At 46.2% G+C, this 25,974-nt stretch overlaps 1 protein-coding gene across 1 annotated transcript in view; it reads right to left on the reverse strand.

The window, feature by feature from the left end:
* IL2RA (interleukin 2 receptor subunit alpha) overlaps positions 1 to 17,599 on the reverse strand; it is a 53,027-nt gene extending 35,428 nt beyond the window's left edge. The window contains exon 1 of the mRNA XM_081554016.1: positions 17,365 to 17,599. Coding sequence (XP_081410142.1) covers positions 17,365 to 17,428 — 64 coding nt within the window. The 5' untranslated portion in view covers positions 17,429 to 17,599. The remainder of the gene's footprint in view (positions 1 to 17,364) is intronic.
* Positions 17,600 to 25,974: the final 8,375 nt, after the last annotated feature.

Here is a 25,974-nt window from a genome sequence, read left to right on the forward strand (position 1 = left end):
GGGTACCACAACCAACCTCCCTCTTTCTCCTTTGATTCAGGAAGTGGGTTTCTCAAGCACCAGACTTGGTTTTTGACAGGAGGGATTGACACATTTCTTTTCTTTACTTCGGGAATCAAGTCTGCCCGTCAAACCACAGATGGCAGATTCCTTAGCGCCATTAAGGAGCGTGTGACCTTAGGGGCTTCTTAGACACTCCAGGTCACTGCTTTTGCCGGGCTGATCCGTCCTCTGGGCCTCCAGGCATGGTCTCCCTGATGGGGAAGCCTTCCCAGCCTGTAAGTCAGGTCAGCAGGAAGGCTGGTCTTGGCTTTACTGTGTTTGAAGGATGAACAGTGGTTTACTTGGGAGAGAGAATGTCAGATTCAGGGGACTGTGCGTGTGTGCTATGTTTCTTCAGTCGTGTTTGACTCTTTGCGACCCTATGGACTGTAGCCAGGCTCCTCTGTCCTTGGGATTCTCCAGGTAAGAATATTGGAGTGTGTTGCCCTGGCCGTCTCCAGGGGATCTTCCCAACCAGGGATCAAACCCACTTCTCTTATGTCTCCTGCATTGGCAAGTGGGTTCTTTACCACTAGCACCACCTGGGGACTTTAAGGGGAATGTTTTCTGGAGTGTGAATGGCAAGGGTGTGAATGACAGAGATGCGTTCATGGAAATAATGTAAGCGGAAGATTTCAATATCTGCCCCCCAGGTCTTGATGTTACTATTATTATCTCTGGAGCAGGGTTGGTTTTAGGACCAAATGATAAGATACGTAAACTTTGTGAGCTGGAAAAAAATATCCGAAATGTGAATAACTTAAAGCTTGATTGTGTCAGAACAAGGAAATGGAGATTCTTTTGACTTTATCTTCTGAGAACTATTTAGAGAGAGAATTCTGGATCTGTTTCCTTCCTCTCACCTGCGTGCACAAGGGCCTTCACATCTAGTAAAGTATGGTCAGCTTCCTGATCACTGCCCACTGGCTCACCACTGTTGAGTTTCAAAACTTCTGGTCATTTCTGGTTGTTGTTGGTCGTCCATGTCACCAACTGTTTCTTTAAACTATTTTCTCAATGCAGGCAGCCATAGGCTGCCTGAATGAATGCTTGAGTGTATTAGCAATCACATCAATAATATGGTCCATTAATTCATTCAGTCAACACAGATCCATCTTCATTCAGTGTAAGTGCTGAGGCATGAATGCTCAGTCACTCAGTCATGTCCAGCTCTTTGCAACCCTGTGGACTGTAGCCCATCAGGCTCCTCTGTCCATGGGATTCTCCAGGCAAGAAATACTGGAGCAGGTTGCCATTTCCTTCTCCAGGGGATCTTCCCAACCCAGGGATTGAACCTGCATCTCTTATTTTCTCCTGCATTGCAGGTAGATTCTTTACCACTGCGCCACCTGGGAATCCCCCCCATGCTGAGGGATAAGTGGCAAAACCAAGTTCAGGGTCACTGGGCTGTGGGCTGGGCGGGGGGGCAGGGGACGGGGTTAAGGCAGGTCAATGGCATCAAAGAAAAGGTCGCCTGACTCCCCAGGTGGGAATAAGAGGGGGCACTGTGTGCTCTGTTGGGGGGGGTGTTCAGTGCAGCTGGGCTCATTCTATGATACTGAGCATCCTTCACTCGTGAGTTCTGTATCTGACCCACAGTTTCTGAGACCTGGCTGGGCCTCTCAGACCAAAGAGTCAGAGTTTCCACAACTCAAGAATGAGAACATCTTCTGCCTTAATCAACACTTGTTACCAAGAAAAAGGGGGGGATGGGTGGGAAAAGAGTTCTTTTCTCTTTATGTTAGAAGGGAAGAAAGGAGACTGAGAACCAGGAGTATTCCTGTCCCAAGTCAAAGCCATCACGTTTGAGGGTCTCAAATACTCCAGGGTGGTGGTTTTGTCCCTGGGAGCCTTAGCTGATAACAAACTTCTGTATGTGAAAGAGTTAACCACACATTTACCACAGAATGTCAACCCGATGAAAACTAAAACGTTGTCAGATAAGAAAAACAAGGGGTGTAGAAACATACCAATGTTCTTTCTCTGAAATCGAAAATCAGTTTTCCTTCAAACCTTTGAAACCTGTTTCTTGGGTCAAAATAATGGTTTCAGCAGAAATGTGCTATGTTGGTGAATCCCACCCACCGTCTTCCCCAAGGGGAGCCATCAGAGAATTTAGACCATGGAGTCGTGGATTTTCAACTCTGTAGCCACAGAGTTTCCACTATTTTAAAGAATGCCAGGTGCATAGGTGCGATGTCGGGTAGAAACTCAAGACCCAAAGGGAAACATAGGAAAGAAGAAAAAAGAAAAAAGTCACAGGAGAACATGAAGGCATCTAGAAGGAAGAGTCACTTGTCAGAACCGACACGCGGTTCAGGTGTTGTGCAGGGGCTGGCCGTGCCACTATGGGCCCCGAGTGTGTCAGGCGCCCCAAATCCATGTGTCCTGGGAAGACGAGGGTCAGGTGCTGCCAGTAGCCACCCTCACCTCCTGGGGTGCCTCCCATACCCCTCACTCTGGGCACGCTTCTTCCTGCCTGCTCTCAAGAATACACTCAGTTTTAAAGAAGACACAAGTGTGTGCTGTTTGGATTCACATTCATATGAAGAAACCCTCCTGCCCAGTGCAATGGTATCAGGAGGTGGGGCATTGGGTGACTTGAGGCCGTGAGTTTGGAGCCTCAGAGGTGGATCTGGGTCCCCTAGGAGAGTCACGAGAAATCCTCTGGGGGGAAACCATAGCCCTCGCCCAAACCCCATCACGCCGCCCCCTCCCCTGTCTCAGATCTCAGCCCCCAGGAATAAAGTGAGGGGTGAAGCTGTACTGTTCTAAGGCCCCCAGGCTGTGGTATTCTGCTAGGGCAGCCTGCTCGGACGAAGACATCATTGTGCGTCTTGGATGGCGACCAGCCTTTCCTTAGAGAACGTCAATCCCAATATGGAAACAGAGGCCGCAGGCCACCTGGAGGGAAGGTGCTGATTTAGGTTCCAAAGTTCTTGGTGCTTTGGAGGCAGCCCTGATCTACTTGTCTACTGTGACTGGCCCAAGATGGGTTCAGTGTAGACCAACAGCAGCCTGGACATGTTCCCCAAATCCACACATTAGTAGGCAAGGCCCCACAGAGAAGAGGGTGGATAAGTCTGTGTCAGAGTGAGCTGATGATAGGGGTGGCCACACGGGGTCGGGAGGAGGGTGTTTAAGACTGTCGCGGAAACGAGGCCCAGAGCCCTCTCCAGTACTCTAGGAACTGGCCTCAGAAAGGCAGCCTCAACCAAAAGGCTTTTGATGAGTTTAGCCTGTAGACTCAGTCTGGGCTGTCCCCCACTAGGCCAGCACTGAAGGAAACAGACTCCAAGATCCCCAGAAAGTGAAGTGAAAGTGTTAGTTGCTCTGACTCTCCGTGACGCCATGGACTGTAGCCCACAAAATTCCTCTGTCCATGGAATTTTCTAGGCAAGAATACTGCCATGGGTTGCCATTCCCTTCTCCCGGGGATCTTCCCATCCCAGGGATCAAACCTGCATCTCCTGCATTGGGAGGCAGGTTCTTTACTGTCTGAGCCAAATTCCCCAGAGCGCCTTTTAAAGTATCAGCTCTAGGGACTTCCTGGTGCAATGGCTAAGACTCCAAACTGCCAGTGCAGGGGGTCCAGGTTCAATCTCTGGGCAGGGAAGTGGATCCCACAGGTCGCAACTAAGAGTTTGCATGCTGCAGCTAACACCCAGTACAGCCAAATAAATAAATAAAAATATTTAAAAATCCACACCATTCCTGCCTTCCCTAAATTCGTAGGTAGCACCCACAATTGTGGTCTCTGATCAAAGCCGTAGGCAAACACTCTTCCTTTCAAGAGACACCCGACTTAGGAGGTTTGGCCACAGTTGATGAATTTGTAAGGGGTTTTCATGTTGGGCTTCTTCTTATTGAATCTAAACCCAAGGTGGCAGCATTTTCCAAGGACATGGGAACTAAGACCTGTTTACCATGATTCATGGGGAATTGCTTTGTGTTGAAAAGAACAGATGGGAGCCATCAAGGATGTAGTCATTGCAGCATGAACTACACAGAGTTCCTCTCGTGGTGTGAGCAATGCCTTTAGTCCTGCTGGTGAACAGACCGGACGCAGTAGGGGAGTGGGCTGGCTGGCTGGGAGCCTGAATGGCTCGATCAGCACAGGGTGGAAGGGATGACGTTTCACTCTGCTCTAGGGAGTTTATTAGCCACAGAATGTCAGAACTGAAAGGGACTTAGAGAGCCTCTGCCCGCTCTGTCCAAGACATGGCAGTCACCGCGTGCTGGCCACTGATCCAGACACACAGTTGGCTCTCCCTGGTCCCCACAGCCACCTCTGTAGTAGGCTGTTATGAACATTCATGACAACTAATACAATGACTATTTTATAGTCCATTATTATAAGTAAGACATTGACTACACAATAAACTGAGATATACAGAATGCTACAGTGTTATTGATACAGCTGTAAATAAGAATCATTTCAGTGTGATTAATTACTGGATGGCCATCCCTGTTGGCTCCATGTTATACAGAATGCAGTGAGCCAGCAGTGTCAGGGCCCTGCCCAGAGTCACACAGCCAGTACCGCGAGGCCAGCATCCGGATCCACAGCCTCTCGGGGGAGGTGCCCATGACAGTGTGCACCCACCTGGCCTCTGTGTGTCTCAGCTACTTCCTGTCCCTGTGGCCACTGTAGCCTCTGATCTCCCCCGTGTGTCCTGTGAGGCAGGAAAGCCATCTCGGTCACCTCGGGCTGGGATTTGGGGGGCTGGAGCTCAGAGAGTGGAGACTGGGTACTAATATGCAGAGATCGCTCAGACTGGACTCCCCAGGGACTGGGCCTTTGTAAGGAATGTGGGGCCAGCGAAGCCAAAGGAGCCAGGATTCCGGGCAGGTTCCCTGGGCAGCTGGAGGTGGTGGTGGTAGCACCTTTCATTAAAACTGGAAATAACGGAGGACAAGCAGGCTGGGGGGTGCCCAGCGCTGGCTGTACTGAACTTGGGAAGCCTGTGAGAAAGCCTGGTGGAGAGGTGCTCTGGCTCTCGGCCGTGCAGATTGCAGGCCCAGCAAGCTGTGCTTACTGAGCACCTACTGTATCCTGATTACATTAGGCAGGCTGCCTCGTCCCAGCAGCCGAGGCCGCTGGAGGCTTGAAGGACTGTCCCATGCCCAGCTCTCCCTCAGGTCACTCAGCACCCTCAGGGGCTGCATCCCTTCCCCCATGCCACCTGTCATCAGTCATACACACAGGTAACAGGGCTGATGCCCTCAAGCCCAGACGGCCTCCATCCCTGCAACAGCTCTGTGGCGCCAGCTCCTTCCCAGGTACAGTCCATGTCCCTGCACTTGGCCTGGCTCCGTGACCAGCTCACAGCTCCGCCCCACGGGTGCTCTCCCACCTGGAGGACCGTGCTGTGTCCTCTGTCATTAACTCGCTCGAGACTTCGCTTCCCCCTTCCTGCCTTCTGCCTGTCCTGCAGGACCCCTTGTTGTCACTTTGCTCTGGGAAGCCTCCTTGCCCCTTTTCTCTGGGGTTGGGCATGCCTCTGCCTTCCCAGGCCACCTGCGCTTGCCACACCTGTCCATCAGCTGTCTCCATTTTGCTAGTGCAGAGAATGGTACCCAGTGATGGCTTTAAAGGAAAACAGGATTACACAAGTTCAAGCCAGGTTCTGAATCCAAGCCCTGTGGAATCCCAAGTTTCTGAGCCCTTTCTACTCTCCCCAGATGCTTCCCGGTTGGGAAGAATTCCAAGCAGGCAGATGAGATGCAGTAGATTATAAAAGAGGAGGTGTCCCTAGGTGCCAGGCTTTGAAATCATAGGTGAGGAAGCTATGTTTGCAGAACAGGAGCCCTGCCAGCTGGAATGGTGCGGGGGGTCCCATGTGCAGGGAACATTCAGATGGACCAGGTCAGAAAAAACATGCGATGCAGACAAAGGACGCACGTCCCACAGGTGGCGGGGGAACAATGTGAGGTCTTTGATCAGGGAAGAGGCATTGTGAAAGTTGCTTTCAGGAGAATTAATTTAGGAGTGGATCAAAGAGTGACTTAAAATAAGAGACAGAAAACTTGCCTAGGAAGCCCAGGGGAATTGATGAGACCGGTTAACTGCCTTCTTCCTCTGTACAAAGACGCAGCAGATAGCTTGGCTCCATCACTTTCTGGGGTGTGTGAATGACTGCCTAACAACTTCAGTTTCCTCATCTGTAAAATGGGAATGATCCCAGTGGCACCTGATTCATAAGGTTGTTGTGAGACTTTGGTAAGATCACAGGTGTAGAGGGCACAGCCGGGTGCCTGGCTGGCCCTCAGTTCCTCTCCCAGGAGGAATAGGAGGAGCAGGAGGGTGGGAGGCTGAGGTGTCACAGTCCCTCCGCAGGAGCCCACTGCAAACTCAGGCTAGAGGAGTGAGACAGGAAACCCTGGGAGAGGGAAAGTGAAACTCAATGGCCTGGCGAGTGAAAGGCGTTGAAAGTCAAAAGTGAAATAAAGGGCCTGTTAGCACATCTGAGCCAAAAACGCTCACCCTTTGTGGTCCCCTGCGCTCTCCTGGGTGTCAGCAGAATGTCAGCGGAAACTGCCCTCCTATCGTTAAAAGGTGTTAGGGTTTGTAACTTTTTTTGGTAGTTGTTTGTTTTGCTTTCCACTTGAAATAAGGAGTTTTCTCTTCACGAAGATCCTTTTATTCTAAATCAGACGCTGAGCAGAGGTGTCAGTACCACAGGGCCGGAAGCAGATACCACACTCAGCTGGGTCTGCAGGCGCTACTGGTTTCACCCGCTGGGGAAGCCGCCAGCCTGCCGCAGCCAGGACCGGTGCCCGCAGCACAGCCTCCCCGAAACTCCCGGGAAACTCACAGGGCCCCAGGCAGGAAGAGGCTGACGTCAGCCCAGGCAGTGGGGATTTCAAGCAAAACTCGTGAAAACGGCTCCTCTGCCCTTTAACTGTATCACAGTCTTTCTCTGAGGAGATAGACCGATTCACTCCAAGGGCCTCATTTCATGAATCTATGTGTATATAGTTATACACATATATATGTACACATTGTATACATGTGTATACTTATACACACATATATGTACACATTGTATACATGTGTATACTTATACACACATATATGTACACATTGTATACATGTATATGGGTTATACACACACACATATATACATATTGTATACATGTATACATATCCATGACACACGCATGTGTACATGTATATATCGTGTGTATATCATATATGTATATACACATAGTGTATAGATGTATATTTGTGTATATATATGTATACACACGGACTTCCAGGGTGGCTCAGTGGTAAAGAGTCTACCTGCCAATGCAGGAGATACGGACTTGATCCCTGGATCAAGAAGATCCCCTGGAGAAGAACATAGCAACCCACTCCAGGACTCTTGCCTGGAGAATTCCATGGACAGAAGGAGCCTGGGGGGCTACCATCCATGGGGTCACAAAAGAGTCGGTCACAACTTAGCGACTAAACAAACATACATATATAGACACACATATATTTACATAAACACACACATATTGTATATATACATAGTACATATATGTATGTGTATACATATATACACTACATATAGCATGTGTATACATTTCTATATATATACATGTATGCATATGCATATGCATATGTATATGATATATATATATATCAGGTTGCCCAGAAAATTCATTCAGGTTTTTCTGAAAGATGTTACAGAGAAACACAAACTTTTTTACTAACCCAATATATATGTGTGTGTGTGTGTGTGTGTGTGTGTGTGTATGTATGCATGTGTATACATACATAGTTTAAAGAAACACTGTTCCTTTTAAGTACCTAGCATTACCAGACTTACTGGGTTCCCTTCATCCGTTTCTTGGAGAGGCAGGTCCTTCCTGGATGTTTGAAATTGGGGAATGGCTCACACACTGGTGAGGGGGCGCCATCTGTCAGCTCCGCGTGTTAATGGTATTTCTGCAGCACCAATGGGCTATGGGAACCATCCGTTTCTCCTTTAAGGAATGTAACTGCTCCCACCAGAAATGTTTCTATTTTCTTGGTCAGGGAGTTTCTTGAGCAAAGGAAAGCTTCCACACATTTTCTGACTATGCTGTTCTAAATTCAAAATCCACAGTGTTTGATTTCAATAGCTGTAGTAATTAGCAACGACAGAGAAACGCTTTCAGCCCTTGTTTCTGTCCCAGGTATTAGGACAGTGAGGCAGTGAGGCAGTTCTTGAGTGACAATGTCCATGGACTTGCATAAGAACAAATGTCTGTCTGTGTGGCCATTCACTCTTTCTTTGTATTTGCATTCTGAGTCTCAGCTAGGTTGGCATTATCTGTGCGATATATTTTTCTCCTGCTGGATGGTGGGTTCCTGGAGACCCAGGACTGGGTTGCACCCATTTCCTGACTCTGTCTCTGACACATAGTATTTGCTTAATAAATGTTCGCCAAGTGAATGAATGAACAAAGGAATCAAGCGGTGCCTGAAGGTGATGCCACAGGCAAGACCATCCCCAGCCACCCTCCTTCACAGCAGAGCAAACTCCCTCCATCATGCCTTGGACGCACACCTACCCTCGCCTTTGTTTTCTTATTGCTGAGGCTACAGAAAGCAGGGAGGCTTCTGAAGGAGGTATCTATTTTGGGCCCAAACAGAAGAGTGGGTGATTCTGTGGGCAGAGATTCCTGAACACGGTGGTGTTGACTCATGCCTGAAGGTGCTCAGAATTTCCTTGCTTTGTGGGCGGCTGGGGCAGACGTGGCTTGACTCGAGTGCTTTCTTTGAAGCCCAGTCAAATGCAGGAAAGACACCCCGAGCTGCTGTTTGGCGGGTAGGAGGAGGGGGAGAGCAGGATCTAGAGAATTTAAACTTCAGGGACTCTGAGGGCCTGAAAAGCCAGCCCCTCGAGTAGACGGCAGGCGACTACTGGGCGTCTGGGGTTGGATGCGGTTGGAACAGGGTTTTCATTTATCGACAACCACAGGGGCAGTGGGGCCTACTCAGAGCAGACGTTTGAAAGGTGAAAATAAACTTCTTTATTAACAGCAGTTTACGAGAATCATCAAGAATGCAGGCCCTGCATGGAGCCAGCCTGGCTTCCATCCGGCACCCCCCACCCCTGGTTGTATTCCATGCGATAACTGATTCACCTCCGTGAGCCTCAGTTTACTGGGTGCAAAAGGGGGGTGAGAACAATGTGGGCTCGATTTTGAGGATTAACAGAGGCAACACAACATTTTCACATAGTGCCTGTGAGAGAGCTGTAAATATGAGCACTTGTCATTATCATTCGTGTTTCAAACATTTCTTGGGGACTTTCCTGGGGGTCAGGGTTTAGAACTTGGAGATTTTACTGCCCGGACCCAGGTCCTTGTTTGGGGACCTTGTTTGGGGAACTAAGATTCCACAAGCCTTTGTACTGCAGCACCCTCCAAAAGTGTTTCCTGGCACAAGGCTGAGGGCAAAATAAGCCTCAAAGGAAAAAGTGGGTGCTGAGATCAGGGTTTGTGCAGGGCCTGCCCCAACCAGCCAGCTGTTCTGCAGTTCACAGCTTCACCCACCTTCCTCATCTCCCTTTCTCCTGAGGGCCTCCTGGAGCCCAGGGGGCTTTCCATGCTCTTTAGGGTAAAGGGACCCATCACCTCCTTAGCACTGACTTTGTGTTCTTTAAAAACCTGCTTCTCTTTCTTCTTCTTTTCAGAAAATAGTATTTCACTCTTCCCAGTCTCCTGATCCATCTGGGCCTTTCGTTGTGTCTGGGCTGGGGGATGGGGAAGGGGGATGCCAGAGGCCTGACTCCACTGGCCTGTGCTGGCCACCCCGCTCATTCCCAGTGGCCTTCTGGTCACCCCGCCCAGGGCATCCACACTTGGGTGCCTTAGAGTTTCTGCTGCCTAAAATCTTCCTGGGTCCCTGGCCCTGGGCTGAGCACTGCAGGCACCATGGCTTATGGAAAGCCGTGTGGACAGGATAGGTTAGGGGCAGATGGTCACATGGGCAGTCAGGATGGAGGCTCTGGCCAGACAGAGGTCGGGGCAAAATTTGAACGGGGGGAAATAAGACCCCAGACTTCTTGACTGCTACCCAGAGGTGTCATGTGGTCCTGGTGATGCTGACTCGGTGGCCCATTGTGGGAGTGCAGACTCCACACCCCAACGATGTGTGAGGATCAACGTGAGAGGGCGAGAACCCAGGTGCTCTTGTTAGAACAGAAGTACTAGTTTTTATAGGATCACTAGGCATTTGAGCTTCATTTTGTTCAGCAAGCAACCAACATGGAGTAGGAAATATTTGAAACGTGGGGCATTTGATTCTTTGCCTTCATGAACGCCTCAATTTTCAGTTTGTTGCTCAAGGAGCATGACTCACGTATACAACTTCAGCCACCTCATTAGGAAACACCACCCCTCAGCTAGCTCCTGAGATTCACAAGTGCAAGCTCAGAACCACCTTCTCCAAGAAGGCTTTCTGAATGCCCCGGGGAAGCACCTCTGGTTGCACCTCTGGTTGCCATGGCGTGCATCAACTCTGCCACCTACCACACTGAGATGTTCAATCTTGTGTCTTTCCCAGACTGCTTTCCCCATTTTAGTTGTAAGCTCTGTGTGGGGTGGACACAGCACCTGTTTCTTCTCTCCCATGACAGCCTTGCTATGGGGTTCAGGCACGAGGCACTCGGATCTCATGGAGGAGCTTGTTTGAACCAGAATCTCCTCCCTCACCCCAGATATCCTGAATCAGATTCTGTCTCACAACAAGCCCCCTGCCTCTCCTGTATTACAGGTGATCTGTAATACATTGAACTTTGGGAAGTACTATGCTAGGGCATCTATTCCCAGTGAATAGGAATAAAACAGTGGAATCGGACCAACCATGGAATCACTGTTCTGTGGATTTCAGTCCTAACTGCATCTTGAATCATTTGAGAAGCTTAAAAATAATGCTAGCCTTATGTCCAGTTCTAATCCCCAGAGAGTCTGACCTAACTGATCTTGGGTGGGACTTGGACATCATTTGTGAAAGTTTCCCAGATGCACACTTAATGTGCAATTCATGCCAGAAACCACTGCTCTAAATACATTTCCCAGTTGGACTTGTGTTTTCTCACTGATGGAAGCAAATCCCAGAGTAAGCTCCAAACAAGTCAAAAGCCGGAAAATTCCTGAGCAGTCTTGGAGTGGGAAATACCTAAAAGACCCAGAGATGATTCTAGTATTGTTTTCCCCGAAATGGGTGACTTACTTGAAAGCCTGGGGAAAGGGGGGATTCAGTGATGGCTGTTGAGTCATTGGCAAATACTGCTGCCTCCCTTGGCAAGTCCTCAAAGTGGGAGTTGCTCAGCAGATGTTTTATCTCCAGTCTTAAGCCAGCAGCAGTTTGAGAGCAAAGACCTTTTCCATCTCAGTAATCCTAATGCATGGATAGATTGATAGATGGATAGATTGATGGATGGATGGATGATGGATAGATAGATGAAAGAAAGGAAGGATGGATGAATGGAGAGATGGATGGATGGGTGGACGGATGGAAGGAAGGAAGGAGGGAAAGATGGACGGATGGATAGATTGAAGGAAGGACGGATGGATGGATGGATGGATGGAAAGTGGATGGATGGATGTCACTGAGAGTTGATGTGAAGACATATGGGGAATATTGTACTAGAATTTGAGAGGCCTGGATTCTGGTCCTAGATCTCCACTTCTCTTGCTTGCCTGATGTCTTTGGTTTTTCCTTGGCAACTTTTTCTTACAATCTTGTCTAGGCACCCAGCCCTCTTAGGTTAGTTTGCCAAGCCAGCTACACCCCCCTTACTAGCGAGGGTAACTTCCCGTGTCTCATTCTCTGTGCTCAGAGTATGGGTGTTCAGATACTAAAGAACATGATCAGAGGTCTTACCTGGAGACCCTGGTTGACAGGGAGGTTGTAACCCCAAATATTACTCTCAAAATTTTGTGCATAAGAAAGTTTTTCTAAGGAAGCAAATAGCAGCACTCCCCAAATTTTTGCTCAAGGACTCACTACTCAAGAAAGGTGGAGCTAGACAGAGTATTTCTATCACGTTGCTCTTCCTGTTGGGAGTTTCAGGATGTGTATAGGAGTAATAAATGAGGCCCATATTTATGTGGTCAGGTCATCTCTGGGCTGTTTCCCACCACTACCTCCCCCCCACCCCACCCCAGATAATACTTGGGACAGCAGCTGACTCCACCTAAGCAGAACTTCCTGAAGAAATTACTAGAAAAGGTAGCAAAAGAGGTGGATGAGGGTGCTCATTAATGACTTCCAATCTCTCCTCCCCTGATACATGCCTGGATGAAGAACAACAGATAGAAGGGTGGCAGGAAGTTTAGGGACCCCCCCACCATGGCTTCAGAGGCTTCTCTGGTGGCTCAGATGGTGAAAGAATCCACCTGCAATGCAGGAGTTGTAGGTTTGATCCCTGAGTCAGGAAGATCCCCTGGAGGTGGGCATGGCAACCCACCCCAGTGTTTTTACCTGAGAATGCAATGGACAGAGGAGCCAGGTGGACTGCAGTCCATGGGGTCACACAGAGTCAGACATGACTGTGCAGCTACCAGCACTGTGACTTCAGAGGGCCCCTGGCTGGGCTGCAGTGATGCACACTGTTAGCATGGAGACAGGAATCCTAGGTCCGGAGTCCAAAGGGCTCAGAGGCCACCCCTTCAGCCCCCCTGCCTGGCTCCTCACACCACTTGACCAATGTTCTTCTAGGCTCTGCTCAGATACCTCCGGAGAAAGGGCGCCCAGGACTGTCTGGGGAGGGAAGGGTGGAACAGCCCTTTCCTGTGACTGTTGAGCTCCTGGACGCTCACCAGAGTAAACCTACGGCCCAGGTCTTACCTCCTTAGTGCCAACCTCCCCCACCCAGCCTCCACCCTCTTCCTGCTCAAGTCTCCTCCCTTCTCTGTTTCTCGCTGCCACCCAAAGTCTGGGGCAGGGAGCAGACGAGGAACGAAAGCCGAGAATCGCTCGTAAGGCCGAGGACCCACGGGTACACAACTGGGTGCCCCGACGTTCGAAAAGTATGAATGTCATCACGTACGCATACGTTCATTTTCTCAGAGGGAAGTTGAACAATAGGGATTGGAGGGACTTCCCAGTAGACACGACTCTGTGCTCCCCATGCCGGGGGCCCAGGTTCCCTCCCAGGCCAGGGACTAAGCTCCCACGTGCCGCAGGCAACCATCTCACATGCTGCAGCTAAGACTTCACAGGCCACAACCAAAGATGCCACAGGCCTCAGCACAGATCAAAGAGCCCACGCGCCGCAACTAAGACCCAGGACAGCCAAATACATAAATAAAAACCAGTACTAAAAGAAACAGGGAGTGGAGGGGAGCAGAGAAGAACCAAAATCCTGCCCTGTCTGTCTTCCTGGCCAGCGCACGTGCCCCTCTGAGGCTCCCCTGAAGTGGTTAGAAAGCCTAAATTTAACCGCTTTCAAGGATGCAGGGCTTATAGCTTTTTGAAGCAATTGACTGAATCAAGATCCTCTTTCCTCTCCTCCCAGGGAATGGCCTGGGATGAAGAGAAGAGAAATAGGTTCCTGCTCACATAAGCTCTCTCCTACGAGAAGCAAGGAAATCGACTGAGAGCAAAAAGGCCCGGAGAGCAAATGGCAGAAGCCTCCCTGGCAGGGAGTGGTGTTACAGCCGTCACCCTCCCTGAAGCCGTGGTCCTGACCTGAGCACAGTGTGGAACCTCCCAGAGGATGGAAATAACCGTGGTGACACGTCAGCCTTGGCACTTGGGCCTCCGAAGTCCTCTCAACCCGGACCCTGCTGTATATGTCTTCGGTTTGGAAACTTTTTCATCTGAAAGTACCCCAGCTTGCAAAGGCCTTTTGACAGAGCTTATTTTATTTCCTGTTCAGAATTCTTGACATAGAGCAAGAGAACCAGAAGGCAGTCTCAGGATCAGCCCCATCAACCTTCTCATTTTACAGAGAAAATGAGGCCCATGGAGATCCAGCAGTTTGCCCCCAAATCATGCCCTTCACCCCCCTGCAAAATTCAGCTTCCTCCTAACATTTCTCTGCCCTGACCTTGGTGGACATGGCCCCACTTCCCAAAGGAACTCCTGTTTCTTTTTCAGGATTCTACTGATCATGAGGCAGTGAGGCGGGCAGGGAATGAGTGAGGGCTGCGTTGAGGGTGACTGTCGCTCTGATGAGAATGACACAGGCGCCTCCAGACCACTCAAGGCTTTGGTCAAAGAAGCTAAGAACTCTTCTCTTTGCACATCAGCCATTCTTTACAGCGGCTGACTGTCAGTGAAGTCAGCTCTTTCTGGTGCCTCGATGCTCTCGGATCTCAAAAGGAGCAGATGTACAGATGATACACAGCACTGCCTATTTAAGAAATGCTGCTTTTAAAGAAAGTAGCAACTGTTTTATGAGGTACTCCCTAAGTTTACCAAATCCGTATATATATATATATATATATATATATATATATATACACATACACCCAGGGTTATGATCTATCTATCTACATACACTACCTTCTCCAAGGCATATCTTAAAGATAAGCAGGAAACATGTGGTAATAACACTTTGGGATCTAGAGAAACTGAATGATTGAATGTGAAGGGTTAAGCGTTTGTGTTTTAATGACAAACGTGAAGATGGAAATTCCAGTGTGGGCAGTCATCTTTACAGGAAGGGACAATTAGACGAAAATATCATCTTCATGGGTTTCCACACTGTGTGTGTGTGTTTTTGAGTCTAGGGCATGCAGATTTGATCACAGAATTCCTAGAATGAAAGAAAGATGATGAAGGCACAGATAAACTCTCAAAATTTCCACAATGCTGAGAAAGGCACCTTCAATAACGTGCCTGTTGGCAACATCAGGAGAATTCTCTTTTCAACCACATCCCAGGACCCAGTAATACAGAGACTAAAAACACCCACGTTGACCAATACACTCCCTGTCAACCATCACAGTTCTAAATGGTGGCTTTGGAAATTTTCATAATGAAAATCAGCCTTATGAATCAGCTAGAAATTGCATCTGTTGACAGTCTGATTGATTTTGTTAGTGACTTCTCCCTTCCTAGGAATAAGATTTGTTTATTTTAAGACTGGGCTCCTCTGGGAGGAAAAAGTCTGAGAGGAGATTATTTCTGACCCTGGAGAGGTTCCTAAGCCATATGTGGATCCCAGAAATTCAGTCCTTGTCATTCTCTTTGGCTGCCAAGTCCTTACTGGTCTCTGGAAGAGGCTATTTCACGCCCTGTCTGCCCACTTACTTTCTCTATGGAGTCACTTCCATAGAGCTTGGGTCCTGTCCAGAGTGAACAGAAAGAGCACTCAGTGGAAAGAACTGGGTTTGAGTCCCAGCTGTGTCACTGCCTCTGTGGCCTCTGAGTCTAGGGGTCTTCATCTTGTGGGTTGGTGACATCCACTTTCAAAGGGACTATGAAGGTGGAAAGAAGACATGTGTCTGGCCTATACAAGGTACTTTGTGCTCAGTTGCTCAGCTGTGTCCGATTCTTTGGGACCCCGTGGACTGTAGCCTGCCAGGATCCTCTGTCCATGGGATTCTCCAGACAAGAATACTAGAGTGGGTTACCATTTCCTCCTCTGGGGATCTTCCCGACCCAGGGATCGAATGCGCTTCTCTTGTGTCTCCTGCATTGGCAGATTGATTCTTTACCACTGTTCCACCTGGGAAGCACCCCCCATAAGGTACCCTATAAATGGTAAATTTTACTTTCTCATTGTCTTTGATTGACTCCCAAATGAAATTTAAAATCCTCAACTTGGGGTCAACCAGTCTTAATCCCCAGTAGCCCCATATCTCCAACTGAGGCTGGGGGCTTTTCCTGACGTTCTGTTGCGTCTCTGCTCGTGTGGCCCTCTCTCTCTGGAATCCCCCTGGAGGGAAACTCACTGACCCCTCAGGGCTCTTTGTGCGACCGCTTTTGTGAAGCCTTCTCAAATAGCCCCTGCTCCCATAGATCTTATCCCATTCTACCCACACTGCTGTCATAACTCTCTTCCCCTCACTAGGTTATATCCCTTTTAAGGTGAGGCTATGTTTTGTTCACGTTTGTATTTCCTGTATGGTTGAAAAGGGGAACAAGAGGCATTGGATAAGTTTTTGAAGATGTGAGTGTATGACAGAGCACTGCTATAAGACCATTCACATTCTCAGATAAGTCACCAACACCTGGCAGTAACACACATTTACTCGAAATGTGCTCCCTAGAGATGAGGCACAGTCAACTGTAAAGACTTTTCTGTTCCCTTGGCCTGACCTCTCACTTTGCAAAGACCCTGTGGAGACAGAAGTTACATTATAAGTCTTCCTAAAATCATGCCCATTTTTCACTTTAAAGTAAAGAAGATCCTACTCCTGGGTCAGTTCATAGCCCAGTGACTGGTCACTTCCCCTCAACAGGCCAAAAAGACTCCTTATGCATCATTGTGTTTCACTTCTTAACACATCTTTCTGTGGCCACTTAGCATTATTATATGTCTAAAAATGAAGGATATGAAACTATAGATGCTGATATGTTTTCCTGCATAAGCAAGGGAGGACATTATTAGAAAATTCACATGCCATTAGGAAGGAGGTTTGAGGCTGAAATTGGTGGTTTCTTATTTCTTAAAAAAAAAAAAAGAAAAACAGAAACTGACAATATCCTTCTGAAAGGATGAATGAGATGCAAAACTTTCATATAAGTACACATACACACATATATATACATGCATGTAGGCATGTAAGAAGACAAGAAGAATTAATGTTCTCAAAGTGATATGCTTATATCTTTTAAAAAAACTTCTATAAAGTTGCATATATAAGGAGCTTCCTAGGTATCATTTCCCTAGGCAGTAAAAAACAAAGTACACATCCTTGAAGCTTAACTTTTCTGAGATCCTAAATGATCACAGTACTTCATATATGAGTTACCGACATCTGAGGCACTTTCACCTGGTCTTAGATTTCTAGCAGATTTTTAGCACTATCCTTACAGCCAGTGGATGCAGTAGAAAACTAAATTCATTTGGAAAATAAAATCTCTTGAGGAATCTGCTCATTAGTATCCGGTTAACAGTCAAATATCACACCATATATTCTTCCCAGAATCAACTGTCAAAGACCTTGAGTGACAAGAACTCCCCATTCCGAGTTCTCTTTATAAGTCGGTGATGGTTGAGGCAAAGAATGGGGCCCCCGTGGGCCCTGGACATAGGGGCAGAACCCAGGATTCCGTCCCCTCCCTGTACTTTCTACTTTGATGCCCCTCGGGTTGTGTGATTGGGAAGAGTCTACATCCTTAGCCTCCCCAGGACTCCAGAGGTACCAGCGACCCCTTACCTGTCATGCGGCCAGGTACCACGATGAATATGAAGAACCTCCACATCAGCAAGCGTGGCTCCATCCTCCTGGCCCCTGGGACCACTGCCGACGTGGGGGCCGGGAAGAGAAAGTGCTGCTCTGCAGAATGCCGGGTTTCCTTTCAGCCTCTTGTTGGCATCACACTGGGAGGCTGGGGAATGAAGGGTGAGTCCGCTCAGGTTGTCATCCTTGCCTGTCTGTTGACTTCTAGGGCAGTCAGTGCTCGCTCTGTATAAGTATTAGCCTGGGTTCTTCAGCCAGGAAATTGTGCGTACCACTCTCTTCTCTAGTCTCAAATATAGGAAGTGGTTTTAACCAGGTTTTTTTTTTTCTTTCTCAAGTTCAGTTGCTGGGAGGTGTGGGCTGGGGTTGGTGAGAAGGATTGGGGTTCATTTATGAATCCTTGCTTCGGCTTACCCCTGAAAAGGACAGGGAGATTCCCACTGCCGTTAAAGCAGAGTGAGCAAGCGCTTCTTGGCAGTGGTCTCATCTAAAGTTTCATAAGCTGACGTCACCATGAAACTGAGGTCCTTACCCCAACTCGCAGCTCCCCGGGGAGTCGGCAGGTGCCACTCGAGATGGAGGGGCGCAAGGTCATGCCAAGCAGTCTTGGCCCTAGATGGGAATTTCCTAAAGCTGTCTGACGACAGAGCCCTTTAAGAAGTCCACTGGGTCTCTGGGTGGGGTCTCCAATACTCAGATAATTGAAGAGGAGGCAGCAGACTGCCTCACGCTCAGGACTCCTGGATACTCTCCCAAGACTTACAGTCAGCACTAGCGTAATTATCTCACCAGGATGCCCTGGGTCCTGAATATGAATTGTCATTTCATAAGATATTTTGCCACCAGGGGTGTTTTTCTCTTGAAGGATCATTACTAAAAGTGGATTTGGGTTTTCAACGTTGGACTTTTTTTTTGGAAAATTGAATCTCACTTTCCTGTTTGATGATCAGAGCTATCTTCTGATTTTCACAGAATAGTTGACTATGTTTTGCCCTCTAGAAATTCATGTCATCATGTATTTATAGTAAGATAAAATTTAAAAAGTATCAGCAAGTAAGCAAAAATATTGACAAAAGGAAGACTATCCAGGCATGCCAAAGCAGTTTATAGTTACACTATGTGTTATTGATAATCTCTAAGAATATTCTGACATTCTCTAAGAAAGACAATTACTGGGACTTCCCTGGCTAAGACTTCACCTTCCAATGCAGAGGGTGCAGGTTCAATCACTGGTTGGGGAGCTAGGATCCCACATGCCCCAGGATCAAAAACCCAAAACATGAAACAGAAGCAACATTGTAACAAATTCAGTTCAGTTCAGTTCAGTCGCTCAGTCCTGTCCAACTCCTTGCGACCCCAAGAGCTGCAGCACGCCAGGCCTCCCTGTCCATCACCAACTCCTGGAGCCCACCCAAACCCATGTCCATTGAGTCGGCGATGCCATCCAGCCATCTCATCCTCTGTCGTCCCCTTCTCCTCCTGCCCTCAGTCTTTCCCAGCATCAGGGTCTTTTCAAATGAGTCAGCTCTTCGCATCAGGTGGCCAAAGTATTGGAGTTTCAGCTTCAACATCAGTCCTTCCAATGAACACCCAGGACTGATCTCCTTTAGGATGGACTGGTTGGATCTCCTTGCAGTCCAAGGGACTCTCAAGAGTCTTCTCCAACACCACAGTTCAAAAGCATCAATTCTTTGGCACTTAGATTTCTTTAGAGTCCAACTCACATCCATACATGACTACTGGAAAAACCATAGCCTTGACTAGACAGACCTTTGTTGGCAAAGTAATGTCTCTGCTTTTTAATATGCTATCTAGGTTGGTCATAACCTTCCTTCCAAGGAGTAAGTGTCTTTTAATTTCATGGCTGCAAGCACCATCTGCAGTGATTTTGGAGCCCCCAGAAATAAAGTCTCTCACTGTTTCCACTCTTTCCCCATCTATTTCCCATGAAGTGATGGGACCAGATGCCATGATCTTAGTTTTCTGAATGTTGAGCTTTAAGCCAACTTTTTCACTCTCCTCTCTCACTTTCATGAAGAGGCTCTTTAGTTCTTCTTCACTTTCTGCCGTAAGCGTGGTGTCATCTGCATATCTGAGGTTATTGATATTTCTCCTGGCAATCTTGATTCCAGCTTGTGCTTCCTCCAACCCAGTGTTTCTCATGATGCACTCTGCATGTAAGTTAAATATGTAGGGTGACAATATACAGCCTTGACGTACTCCTTTTCCTATTTGGAACCAGTCTGTTGTTCCATGTCCAGTTCAAACTGTTGCTTCCTGACCTGCATACAGGTTTTCCAAGAGGCAGGTCAGGTGGCCTGGTATTCCCATCTCTTTCAGAATTTTCCACAGTTTATTGTGATCCACACAGTCAAAGGCTTTGGCATAGTCAATAAAGCAGAAATAGATGTTTTTCTGGAACTCTCTTGCTTTTTTGATGATCCATCAGATGTTGGCAATTTGATCTCTGGTTCCTCTGCTTTTTCTAAAACCAGCTTGAATATCTGGAAGTTCATGGTTCACATATTCCTGAAGCCTGGCTTGGAGAATTTTGAGCATTGCTTTACTAGCGTGTGAGATGAGTGCAACTGTGCGGTAGTTTGAGCATTCTTTGGCATTGCCTTTCTTTGGGATTGGAATGGAAACTAACCTTTTCCAGTCCTGTGGCCACTGCTGAGTTTTCCAAATTTGCTGACATATTGAGTGAAAATTCAATAAAGACTTTTAAAAAAGGTGTGTGTGTCTTAGTAGCTCAGTACTGTCTGACTCTTTGCAACCCCATGGACTGTACTCTCCAGGCTCCTCCTTCTGTGGAATTCACCAGGCAAGAATACTGAAGTGGGTTGCCATTCCTTTTTCCAGGGGATCTTCCGAACCCAGAGATCAAACCCAGGTCTCCCTCATTGCAGGCAGATTCTTTACCGTCTGAGCCACCAGGGAAGAAGAAAGAAAGAAAAAGAAAGGAAGGAAAGAAGGAGGGCGGGAGGGAAGGAAGAAAAGCAGTTACTATCTCTGAAAAGAGCCTTGTGCATGAGTATGTGAGTGCTCAGTCCTGTCCAACTCTGTGACCCTATGGGCTGTAGCCTTCCAGGCTCCTCTTGCCTAGAATTTTCCAGGCAAGAATACTGGAGTGGGTTGCCATTTCCTACTCCAGGGAATCCTCCCGACCCAGGCAGGAATCAAAACTGCGCATCTTTTGCATTTCCTGTGTTGGCAGGCAGATTCTTTACCACTGAGCCACAGCCACCTGCAGATGAACTAGAAGTGGTTTCCAGACTAAGTACCAGAGTTTGCAGAGAAAATCATGGACTGCTCTCTTTCTGAGAGTGCAATACTTGTCAGAATGTGACAGGATCATCGTAGGATTCCAGGACAAGCTTACGCTCACTGCTGAAAACATTCTCAACCCCCGGATGAGAGCAGCAGTTCCTGTTGTCTGTAGGGCTGTCCCAGTTTTTAAGCTGGAGATTTTTCCTGGCTAAAGGTATCAAAGTATAATTTTGAAACAAACACAGAAAAATTGGAAATATAATCCAAATAACATCCCCTCCCCCAAAGCATTGAAGATTAGCTGCCAACATGATATTTAGGGCTGAATTATTCAGAAAGGGAAGGAGCAGAGAATGGTTAGTGCCCAACATTCAAGAATAAAGCAATGAAAGGAAAATGAGACCAAAATGTGAAATCGAGCCAAGCCCAGTGAGCATGTATGTAATGAAGAAGTAAACAAGCCAGAATGACCTCCATGCTTTTTAAAATTTATCTATTTATTTGGCTGTGCCAGGTCTTAGCTGTGGCACATAGGACCTTCCATCTTCATTGCAACATATAGGATCTTTAGTTCGGCATGTGGGATCAGGAATTGGGCGTGGATCCCCTGAGTTGGGAGTGTGAAGTCTTAGCCCCTGGACCACCAGGGAAGTCCTGACATATAAGCTTTTAAGGTGTTTCGTATTTTTTAAACCCTAGAGGGTCTTTGGAATTAATATTTTTTCTTGGAAAGTAACAATTACCTAAAGTTTACTAATACCTTCAGTTTTATATCAGTTTTCTTTCTTCTGTGAATTTAAAATTAAATTTAATGATATTTATAGAATTTTTGAGGACCAAGGAAATATTAACTAGGACTTAAAAGATATACTTGTACTGAAGTAGGTAGACAACATTAATTTCACAGATTAATTCACTGTTACATAAAATAATCAAAATTTGAATTGTAATTTTTTAAATTTTATTGGCACATAGTTAATTTATAATGTTGTGTTTAGTTGCAACTGTGCAGCAAAGTAAGTCAGTTATGCATGTATCTATTGTTTTTCATATTCTTTTCCATTGTGGTTTATCACAGGATATAAAATATAGTTTCCTGTGTTGCACAGTAGGACCTGATTTTTTATCCACCCTATACATATTAGTTTACATCTGCTAATTCCAAGCTCCCAATCCTTTCCTCCCCCTTAAAAACCACAAGTCTGTTCTCTATGTCTGTGAATCTATTTCTGTTTCATAGATAGGTTCATTTGTGTCATAGTTTAGCGTGTCATAAATTTTTTTTTTTTGCTTTACAACAGAACTTCCCTCAACCCCTTCTCATAATTATTAGAAAAATTAATCCATTTTATTTTATTAGCAACAAAAAAAGAAAATAATAGCAAAATAGTTAAACATCTTTAATTTTATCTTGTTTATTATTTAAAATAATGTATTAACTGTGAAAACAAAAATAGTGAAATGGGGCTTTTTTTTAATAATTTATTTCACCCCACAATTTGCAAATGGGTTTTATTTTAGTTCAACTAAAACTTTTTTTCCTACAGTTGCCTGGTTGGGGGGTCTTTTTAATCAAATAACTATTTTTTATGAGTGGTGTTGCTGAATTAGAGCCTTGAAACAAAGCCACATTTGTCATTCTATTCCCCACTGGAATGTTAGGGAAAAGGTAGGACGTAGAAATTGCACACTGCTCCCAAAAAACATCAGGTGGTTTACCTTGGGATGCTCACTTCTCCGTTTGTAAGAAATTTCAGGTTGGAAATGTTCATTTTCACTTTGAAATGTTAGGATGTGTTGTTTGTTTAAGTCAATCCAAGTTGGAAAACCATGAAAAATTCTTTTTAAGTCAGTCTTCTTGGGACAACCATGTAAAACTCTTTTAGTCACAAAGCTTAGTTAATGTGATATACATGTGGGGATTCATTAAACTGAGTAACATCATAAACACATGATGAAATTATGGACAGGGACCAGAGACCAATAGGCTGACAACTGCATCATGACTATTGTCATGGAGACGACATGTCGTGGTGGGGTGGAGACAGCCAGCAGGTCCCCCAGGCCACCCTTCCCTTCTTCTCGGGTGAACGATCAGAGCACATTCCCTAGCCCCCTGGAGCTAAGTGTGGTTCTGTGGTGATGTTCTTGCCAAGAAACATTAGCAGAAGTGACGTTTAGCATCCCTGCCCGGTTTCCCTTCTTTCCCTTCATTCCACATCTGGAATGCAGTGACCAGAGTCCTCCTGGAAGCTGAGTGCTCCATCTGGGTTCCTGAATGCCTGGAGCACAGCTACCTATGACGGGGAAGATGCACCTTGAATTGTCATTTAGGAAACCAGTAGATTTTCTGCCATATTAAGTCACATTCTTGTTGGGTTTTTGTTACAGCAACTTAGCTTACCCTGACTAATATCATTGGTTCCCATAGACAGATCAAACATCATGTGCTCCTGGATCAGTGACTTCCCTTGGGGTGGCAGGTTTGCTTAGGGAGGACTCAACCATTCTCAAATCCCATAAGAATTGTCATAATAGTCTCAGTCTGACTCATCATAAATGGGAGAAAAAAAAAAACCTAGCATGTTGTGAGCTTCTAACCAAAAAATGTTTTCCCTTACCCTTACAAAATGTGGGACTCTAAACATTAAATCTAGGTAAATGATTCAATTATTTGACATGTTATTTAATTCAGGTTTCTTCCTAATATTATCTTAACTTTTCACACAAACACACCTTGACCTTCAAACCAAAACGTTGGTAAAGTTCAAGTGGCTAAGCAGCACCTAGTCCACTAGTAAAGCAGCAGCAAAAAAAATGTCTCGAAGTACTTAATGGATTGTGATGATAAAATATCTACATTCATATGAGTAAAAGTCACAAGGTCTACAGAATTTTTCTGACAAAATAAGGGGACCAGCTCCTGGCGCTAAGATGGACTCACGTAAGACAAATAACTTGGTCAAGTTTTACAGTTTGCACTGAGCTGAACTTTCAGTCTTAGTCTCCTGACCTTGACGGCACTGGGTGGAGGCAGAGATTGGAGAAGAGGGCAGACCCATTTTGTCGTGAATTGTGTATATATTGTACAGAGGCTCCATTGAGTAAAGCTGCTCCCCATAGTGGATTCACGATTGAGAAGGAAAGACACTTGACTATCACTTTCTAATCCTCAGACTCAAAACCCTGGGTTGAATTTCATTTTACCTACTCATCAAGGTCATTTTAAGACTTGCATGTCATCTGAGCGGCATGTAGCCTGAACAATAAGATGTTTGCCCAAGTTGTTGGCTAGGAATTTGGAGTTTGTTGTGTCCAGTCCAAGCTGATGTGGTTAAGGCTGGATGGAACCAATGACCCTTCAACTGGGCAGATGTGAGTGTCCGCGTGGTGACCTTTTGAATTTGACTTAGTCACTCCTGCAAAGAAAGATAATCATGGCACCTTTTTCCAATCGCCTTTCCCCACACTCCGCATGCCTCAGACCATCCTGTTTCTTCAGTCTTCATCCCAGAAATACTCCAGCCCCTTGCCATCAGGGAGTCGGACTTGAGATTTGCTTTTCTATCTCCTCACGTGGCTGCCTTGTGAATAACCCCTCTCTGCGTCAAACCTCAGTGTCCTAGCATTTTGTCTTGCTGGGTTGAATAAGATGAAGCTGGTTCAGTAACAGACTGCCACTATCACAGCACTTGCTTTGCTGTATTATCACCCATTCTTTTTTTTTTTTTTAACTTTTGAACTTTTTATTTTGCATCGATGTGTAGCTGCTTAACAACGAATGCTGTGATAGTTTCAGGTGAACAGCAAAGGGACTCAGCCATACATACACATATATCCATCCTCCTCCAAACCCCCCTGTCATCTAGGCTGCCACATAATATTTAGCAGAGTTCCATGTGCTGTACAACAAGTCCTTGTTGGTCATCCATTTTAAATATAACAGTGTCCATCCCAAATTCCCTAACTCTCCCTTTCCCCTCATCCTTCCCCCCGGCAACCACAAGTTCATTCTCTAAGTCTGTGAGTCTCTTTCTGTTTTGTAAGTTTATTTGGATCATTTCATTTTAGATTCCACATATGAAGGATGTCATATGATATTTCTCCTTCCCTGTCTGACTTACTTCACTCAGTAAGACACTCTCTAGGTCCATCCATGTTGCTGCAAATGGCATTAATTCATTCTTTTTAATGGCTGAGTAATATTCTGTGGTATATATGTACCACATCTTCTTTATCCACCCTCTGTTGATGGACATTTAGGTTGCTCGCATGTCTTAGCTATTGTAAACAGTGCTGCAATGAACATTAGGGTGCATATATCCTTTTGGATCATGTTTTTCTCCATCTGCCCAGGAGTGGGATTGCAGGGTCATATGGTAGCTCTGTTTTTAGCTTTTAAGGACCCTCCATACTGTTCTCCACAGTGGCTGTACCAATTTACATTCCTGCCAACAGTGTAGGAGGGTTCTCTTCTCTCCACACCCTCTCCAGCATTTATTGTTTGTGAATTTTTTTGATGATAGCCATTCTGGCTGGTGTGAGGTGATATCTCATTGTAGTTTTGATGTGAATTTCTCTAATAATGAGTGATGTTGAGCATCTTTTCATGTGCCTCTTGGCCATCTATATGTCTTCTTTGGAGAAATGTCTTTTTAGGTCTTGTGCCCATTTTTTGAGTGGGTTGTTTGTTTTGATACTGTTAAGTGTCATGAGCTATTTGTAAATTTCGGAGACTAGTCACTTATTGGTCACACCATTTGCAGACATTTCCTCTGAACGTGTGAGTTGTCATCATTCTGTTTATTGTTTCCTTTGCTGTGCAAAAGCTTTTGAGTTTAAGTAGGTCCCGTTTATTCATTTTTGTTTTTATTTCCATTACTCTGGGAGACGGTGTCATCCCCACCTTCATATGCCTTTTCTTCCTCTAGTCTGGTGGTTAATCTTTGTTTTGGGGGGATGTGGTTACACTTTTGAGAATTTGATAGAATCTCTAATTTCTTCCCTTGGAAAAAAAATGAACATCAACACATCCCCAGGAAGTTAAGAGTCCATTTCACAAGAATCTCCATCACTTTGAGGACTTAGATGAAAAGATTTTCATGCCAAGTTGCAGGCCTCTGGGCAGCTGAATTCACATGACCCAACCCAGAGTGTGACACGTGGGTATCCAACTGCTATTTGTTAAAATACATACCTATAAGAATACAACTGGCATCTATTAAAGCAACTTCAGACACATTCTTCATGAGCACACGTTGAAGGTTTGTTTCAAGTCTACTGCCAGGGGATCATTTCCAATCAGTCCAGGTCAAA

Source organism: Giraffa tippelskirchi, chromosome 13 (assembly GCF_054371585.1).
Source record: "Giraffa tippelskirchi isolate mGirTip1 chromosome 13, T2T-mGirTip1v1.2.pri, whole genome shotgun sequence".
Taxonomy (NCBI): domain Eukaryota; kingdom Metazoa; phylum Chordata; class Mammalia; order Artiodactyla; family Giraffidae; genus Giraffa; species Giraffa tippelskirchi.